This window comes from Lytechinus pictus, chromosome 6 (genome assembly GCF_037042905.1).
Source record: "Lytechinus pictus isolate F3 Inbred chromosome 6, Lp3.0, whole genome shotgun sequence".
Lineage (NCBI taxonomy): Eukaryota > Metazoa > Echinodermata > Echinoidea > Temnopleuroida > Toxopneustidae > Lytechinus > Lytechinus pictus.
The window spans coordinates 24,851,104-24,859,196 of NC_087250.1; the positions used below are offsets into that span (position 1 = coordinate 24,851,104).

At 35.9% G+C, this 8,093-nt stretch overlaps 1 protein-coding gene across 1 annotated transcript; it reads right to left on the reverse strand.

The window, feature by feature from the left end:
- Positions 1 to 3,871: 3,871 nt before the first annotated feature.
- On the reverse strand, positions 3,872 to 7,744 carry LOC129280411 (uncharacterized). The gene is made up of 2 exons (XM_064100497.1): positions 6,014 to 7,744; positions 3,872 to 4,126 (listed from the first exon to the last, which is right to left on the reverse strand). Exons 1-2 carry the CDS (start codon positions 7,742 to 7,744, stop codon positions 3,872 to 3,874), a joined length of 1,986 nt encoding a protein of 661 aa, XP_063956567.1.
- Between the last annotated feature and the right edge of the window lie 349 nt (positions 7,745 to 8,093).

Genomic DNA, 8,093 nt, shown 5'->3' on the forward strand with positions numbered 1-8,093 from the left:
AAAAAAAAAAATCAACTTTTGTTATGTCCATATTTTTGGCAGTATGCAAAATTGCAAATGAGTGAGCAGATGATGTCACACATTAGTCTCTTTTGTATTTTCAAACAGTCTGACCCCCCCCCCACCCAATATCATAAAACTCGGTTTAATTATAGTCTCTCAAGCCTTCAAATACCCATTATTACCTAGGGTGTATGTAAAGCTAAAATATGTAATGATGGTTTCTCCTATCCTTTGCCGTCTCAGGAATCCTGACATAATTTAAAAGCCACTTAAAATATTTAAGTTTTTTTTAGTCTGTCACAGAAAATTGATTCCCCCTCTTTTTTGCAGGTAAATTATGACTAAAATAGTGTGATTTCATTTGAAATTAGTTTTTTTTTAAAGACAACACGAATACAGCATGCTTCATAGACATTTATTAGTCCAAATTGTGAAGAAGGTGAGAGAAATTTACTCTTGACACTTTTCTTGATGTTACATTATTATACATTGTTTAGCATTCAAGTGATAATACATTTCTCTATATGAGTACATGTAGCAGAAGTGTTAAAAGACTAAGCTTCTAATATACATGTATGATTTACGTATTAACAAAACACAATGTACATGTACATCTTTCTTTAGAATAAGATTTGGTTTACAGGCACAAACCTTTAAACATTTTGAACTAGTTATTTGTAAAGACACTCGAGATATAGCATCTATTAAAAAAGTTCTCACATGTTTGCTGATCAATGGAGTCAATCATACAATGTATGCACATTCTCCAGATTAATGTACATAATCAATGCATATATCAAGAAACCCATTTGTATTTTAAATTTAGGAACAATATCAATTGATGAAATCCTGACTACCCTTAGAAATAAGTATATGTAACCCATAAATTACATATATATTCCGAAATTACAGTTCACATATTATTTTGAAAAGAAAACAATTTTTTTTATCCCACTGCCCACCTTAAAGGACAAGTCCACCCCAACAAAAAGTTCATTTGAATCAAGAGAAAAATCCAACAAGCATGACACTGAAAAGTTCATCAAAATCGGATGTAAAATAAGAAAGTTATGACATTTTTAAGTTTCACTTAATTTCACATAATAGTTATATGCACATCCTGGTTGGTATGCAAATGAGCAGACTGATGGCATCATCCACTCACTATTTATTTTGTATTTTATTATATATATTAAATATTCTCATTTTTTCATTGTCAAGTGAAACAATTAATTCCTCCCTGAGCATGTTAAATTAGCATTGTGTAAGCTATTACTATATGGTTCAGTCAAGGTGGACAGTTGGTCCTCATTGTCAAATCTGTAAAAGTGAAGGACATCATTGACATTGTGCATATTACTGTTTGGTGAAAAATAAGCAAAACTTCAAAATGTCATAACTTTCTTATTTAACATCTAATGTTGATAACATTTATGCTACTTTGATTAAAATTCTCTATTCCTTAAAAATCAACATTTCTCTGGGGTGGACTTGACATTTCAGTATGCTTCTTTAAATTATCACATGCATAAGAAAGGTGCAATACTAATAAGTGTGCTAATCATATGCTAATAAATGACTAAAAGACTGATTAAAATTAGAAATATAAAATGTTGTAAACAAATATGCTGCACCAAATAAAATGGATTTATTTAACAATCCCATGTTTATGAATTTTGCATGTTCTTTATTTATTGTTCTGGGCTCTCTTTTAGAGGTAAAAATAAGTAAACTTCAACACATTTTTTATTATGACCAATAATTAATCTATCAGAATTATTGGTTGGAGTTTGCAGTCGTACAAAAGTCTGAATTGTGAGGTGATCTCCCCATTTTTCTCGCCTACATAGCAGAGCGAGACTATAGGCGCCACTTTTCCGATGATGGTGGCGTCGTCGTCTTCATTGAAATCTTAACCAAGGTTAAGTTTTTGAAATGTCATCATAAATTAGAAAATGGACCTGGTTCATGAAACTTGGACATTGGGTAATCAAGTAATACTGAACATCCTGCCTGAGTTTCAGGTCACATGACCAAGGTCAAAGGTCACTGTGATTGGATATTCTGAAGCTCATTACTGGTCATTTTAGGACCTAAAACATGATTTCAATCATTCTTATTTTCAGCTTGTCAGCCAGATTATTTCAAATCAGTGCTGCCGTCTCCTTTATCAAGATGAAAACAAAACAAATCAAAAATGAAATGCTTTTGGTCAAACAACATAATTTCCTTATATTATGTGTTATATTATATTATTCCTGTGTGGTGAAAATCAGTGACGAAGAGTGTCTGTTGCCCACACTCTGTACAAATTGCCACAATACACACTAAAATTAGTGGGATCCTCATTGGAGTATCAAGACCACATCTTACAAAAAGTTGTGTTCGATCCGATCAGACAACTATGGAAAGCCAGCGCTCAAGAATGCTGTGTGTTTCTGTTCAGAGTGTTAACGCATGCATCATTGGCCTGACAAATCAGAGTGCTCGTTCTTGTTTCCTTCGAGACCTCTATTCTGCACATTTCCTATGTTATGATTTGTTTACATTAATGGGTCAAATTATCACAGTTATTTGTGAGAAGGGGCCGCACAAATTAATATGTACTTGTTGTTTTGATGGAACAGCAGATCCACAAAATTAAAGGTCAAGTTCACCCCAGAAAAATGTTGATTTGAATAAACAGAGAAAAATCAGACTAGCAAAACGCTGAGTTTCATCAAAATTGGATGTAATATAAGAAAGTTATGACATTATAGAAAATGTTGCTTATTTTTCACAAAACAGTGATATGCGCAACTCAAATGAGACGGTCGATGATGTCCCTCACTCACTATTTCTTTTGTTTTTTATTGCTTGAAATAAACAATATTTCATTTTTTATAGATTTGGCAATAAAGTACCAACTTGACTGAATCATAAGGTATTAAACAATGCTCATTCCACATGTTAAGGGAGGAATTAATCGTTGTTTCGCTTGACATGAGGAGAAAAATAGAATATTTCATATAATAAAATACAAAAGAAATAGTGAGTGGATGACGTCATCAGTCTCCTCATTTGCATACTGACCAGGATGTACATATAACTGTTTTGTGAAATTAAGCAAAACTTTTAAATGTCATATTTTTCTTATATTACATCCGATTTTGATGAAATTTTCAGTGTTATACTTGGATACTGGATTTTTCTATTTTTATTTATATCAACCTTTTGTTGGGGTGGACTTGTCCTTTAATTTTGATCGTGTGGAAAATTTTGTGGATCTGCTGTTCCATCAAAACAACAAGTACATATGAATTTGTGTGAACCTGGTGCATGCGTAGCAAGAATGATTTCCCCAAAAATGAGAAATTTGAAGCTCTCTATCATTGGACTAAATACCACCGCACACCTTATGACTGCTCTATAATTCAATTTCGGAATATTTTGCTTATTTTCTTGTAATATGAATGAATTCAAGATAATTTGAGATTCAAATTAACTGTAAGAATACTAATATATTGCAAGCCTTTAGTACGGAGTAAAAGCTTAAAGGACAAGTCCTTCCCAACAAAAAAAAATATTTTGAATAAAAAGAGAAAAATCCAACAAGCATAACACTGAAAATTTCATCAAAATCACAATATTTCTATTTATTCAAATCAACATTTTACTGGGGTGGACTTGACCTTCAATTAACTTTTATTCTAAAAAGGAGGTTGACATATTCATAGATTTAAAGAAAAAAGTTGTACAATAGATGATATGAAACCTTGCACAGTAAGATGTTCCATGTCTAAATATTCGCATCAAATGTTCCAACGTTTAATTTCGAAATCGGGTCCCAAACCAATCGTTAGGTGTGCGATGGCCTTTAGCACTGTGGCTACTTCTCAGCCCGGGAGGCACCGGTACTGGTGCTCTTTGTATTATTATTATCACTAGTACTGGAGGTGAGCTCCTTCTGTATTCCCAGTTTCACCTTCCACAAGGTGATGATTCGCTTGTTGTATCCAAAAGCAAGGAGGATGAAGACACCCTGCAATGAGTTGACAGCAGTGAAGAGGTACCAGAGTTCTGGGACGTTGGCATATTCACAGATGAAGGCCAGGATCCATGTAAAACCCATCACACCAGACAACTATGGAGAGAAAATCAGAGCCCCGTCTTACAAAGAGTTGTGATTGATCCGATCAATCGCAACTATGGAAAGCCAGCAACGTCAACATATAAAAATACATGTTTGTTCAAATATTTTTCTAAAAATGATGTGTAGTCATACATTCACTGTTTTTTCTGGATAATTCAATGCTTGTTTTCAAAAGACATTGAGTAAATTTTCTGAAGAAACAATTATGACATTGATGGGTTTTCATATACCTGAAATTGATCGGGGGCCCGTTGCAGAAAGAGTTGCAATCAATCGCAACTCTAACACTCATGCGCAACTTGATTTTCAACCAATCAACAGTGCGCATTTGGGACTTGCGAATTATTTTTTGACTTTCGTTTAAACGCAACTCTTTCTGCAACGGGCCCCCGTAACTCTTTGTTGATGGGGCATCAAACAGAAAGTTGTAATTGTCATCAACTGAGATAGAACAAATTAACAGAATAATAGTGATAATGAAAATGAACATTGGGTTTAAAAGGTGCCTTTTCTAGACGATATGATACAAAGTGCCGTTTGAGGCCTAAAACGATGTTTTTTAACAGGTCGAGTGAGGTGATGTTTATCGAGAGAAACTGTGTTTTTCAGTCGATAAACATAGTTTCTCTCGATAAACAGTGTTTATCGCTTGATAAACAGTGTTTATCGCTCGATAAACAGTGTTTTTCGGCGATAAACACTTTTTATCGGCGATAAACAGTGTTTATCTGAATTATTGGTCAAACGGCGTGCCTATTTGTTATTCCAAAATGTAACTATTACATACACTACGATGTTCAGAAGTTCAAAAATGAAAAATGTGTACATTTCTTTTATAAGCCACGGTTCTTTGTTCTGAAGGTGCGATAAGAATGATAGAATACTAGGTTTGATATTCCAAAGGTATGTTAATCCAACAATGAATTAAAGAGATGGTCCGGGCTGAAAATATTTATATCTTAATACATAGAGTAGAATTCACTGAGGAAAATGCCGAAAATTTCTTCAAAATCGGATGACAAATAGTAAAGTTATTGAAGTTTAAAGTTTAGCAATATTTTGTGAAAACAGTCGTCATGAATATTCATTAGGTGGGCTGATGATTTCACGTCTCCACTTTCCGTTTTCTTATGTTATATAAAATCATATTTTTTCATTATTTCATACTTGTGTGAATAATATGTCTCCCTTATAATGAAATAGGTTGCAGCAATAAATATATAATGCACTAAATCAGATGTCAATCCACTTTTTCTAGTTCTTGGAGGAAAAGAAATGAATAAACCTATTTTCATATGATAAAAAAAAAACAAGTGGATATGTGACATTATCAGCCCACCTAATGATTATTCATGACGACTGTTTTCACAAAATATTGCTAAACTTTGAAATTGAATAACTTTGTTATTTGTTATCTGATTTTGATGAAATTTTCGGCATTTTGCTCAGTGAATTCTACTCTATTTCTTTAATTATAAATACTTTCAGCCCGGACCATCGCTTAAAGGTTACTCTGTTACTTGGAAAATGAAGTATGGTTTGTTCGTCTGAAAATGAAATTGGGTTGTTAGTCTGAAAACAACTAAAACTATACAAACCTCACTTCATCTTCAGACTATCGAACCTTCAGAATAACAAAGATAATTTCGTTTTCGGATGAAACAACATTAGGAATAACAAGCCTTCATCTTAACAAACCTTTGGACTAGTACATTTCCAAAATATCAAGCCTTCAGAGTATTTGAACTTTTGAATCACTACTGGCGATTGATGGCCCATATAACTTTTTTTAATAATTGGAGATAACATCTGAGAGAATAGGGTATATTTAAAAGTACAAGCAGACATTGTAAATTGTGTACATTGTGAAATACTAACCTTGATGTACAGTGATAACTCTTCTTTGGCTTTAGCAAGTGCTGGTCGCTTCTTAAGTGCTTTCTCTGAGGCCCTCTTGGTAAGTCTAATTCCAACCACTGTGTCTATGAACAAGATCGCATTCAGGAACAGAAGTGCTAACAGAGGCACACCAAAGGCATACAGATTTGCATCGCCACTTGACAACCAGCAAAGCTCATCATTGCCGTAAATGAATCGCAGATTAGTACAGCCACAAAGGTCAATGACCAGACAAGCACCTACGATCAAAGCTGGTACGCCCCAGGCATAGAGGGAGTACCAAACGTAGAATCTTTGAGATTTACTGGCAATTCTAATCTTGGCACGGGTGCCAAATGTGCGATTTAGATCTATGGCAAGGGCATTCATCCAGAAGAAGATAGCGAGCCAGAAGAAATGGGTAATGGCTGCTACTGCTTTACAGAAGCCATCATGTTCCGTGCTCACTCCACTCACAAACACTAATAAAAATGTGAGTAAGAGGGCAACAGAGAGGGTAAGGACCGATTTCCCAGCCAAGTTAAGAAGTTCAGGAAAGATGGCATAAGTTGTTATGATGATCAGTACTGAAACAACAGACAGTGCATTTCCTATGGTGTTCATAGTGTCCAGGCCAGGAGGTAAATTACGTTCTTCATAGGCAGGGACTTTTCGGCAGTAAAGAGCTGAACCATCTGGACCTATTTGAAACTCGTCATCTAACAGGACTGTGTCCTTGCCGGTGAAATGGAGAAATACTTGTGACTGATTTTTCACAATCTCAAACTGACTCGCATCTAGTTTGACATATGTGTCGCAAGCAAGTCTGGTGGTGTTACATGTGCAAACGTCACCTATGCTGGAGACACTCATGATATAATCTGCCCTTTCTCTGGTAAAGTTAATTCGGAATGGTAGCAGGGTGGGTTTGCCATAATCTGAAAATGTCCAGGAGTTGTGGGACTCACAGTCCCATCCTGCAGGAACATCAATAAGCAATTCTATCATCGACAGGTTCCCGAATGAAGGCATATACAAAGTGGACGTTACGTTGGTTATGATACCTGCAATACCCTGATAGAACTCCAAAGACGTTTGGGGTAGTGTAGTAAAGTTCATTTCAGTGTCAAAGCACACTTGACATATTGACTGACGAGAGTCATTTTCCGAATCACCAGTGGGGATACAGGAAATTTCAGGCACTGACACAACGGAAGGGGACGTCAGTGTGTCCAGTGGCGACTGAATGAGGACATTATTTACCGTTGCCAGAAGGTAGTCAGTGTCCAATGATGTCATATTCACTTCATCCTGGAGAGAATAGAACGTAACGCACAGCCCTCCTCTCTCATCTACCGGTAGACGTTCACACTGCTTTGTTGTCGTGTTGTATTCAAATCCTATGAAGCAAAAGAGCAATTGACATTTGCTTGACAGTGGGTCAAAGGCTTCATTTTCAGCACATGCCAATTCCTGGTTTCTGTCGATAAAGTTAAAGAATTCTGCAAATGCAATCGCCGCACTCTCTATGTATAATGCGCCATCATATTTGACCGATTTGCACAATTCCCAATAGTCTGCACATACGTCAATGCCATTGCAATAAGCACAGTGTAGATTCTGGTAGATGGTACCATTGTGTACTATAGGTGCAAGGTATGATGGACACTTCGTAGGTTCTGAAGAACACGAAGTCACATCTACTCCAGGATAACAATGCCGAGCGTACATATCATTTGGTATATCTTCTGACGGCCTGAGGTGTTTAGAGCAGAAGTTTTCTATCAGTTCTTTTTCTGTGTATTGGGTTTGTTTTCCATTCGAATCACTACTGCTACCAATACTACCAAGATCACAGTCCCATTTCCAACTCCAAAACTCGATACCGGTAGAAATGTCGTGACACAATGCACAATACAAATTTCTAAAGTGACCGATGCTTTCAACCACTGGCGTAAATCCCGGGGGGGATGGGGGGGATATATCCCCCCCACTTTTCGAGGAGGGGGGGATGGCCTGTACAAACATCCCCCCACTTTTTACGAAAGAAATGAAAAAAAAATCACAAGAGATAATTGTT

Coding starts and splice junctions, on each gene's coding strand:
- LOC129280411 (XM_064100497.1), bottom strand. CDS start 7,744: ATGTACGCTCGGCATTGTTATCCTGGAGTAGATGTGACTTCGTGTTCT. Junction 4,127..6,013: donor AGTTATCACTGTACATCAAG/GTTAGTATTTCA, acceptor TTCTCTCCATAG/TTGTCTGGTGTGATGGGTTT.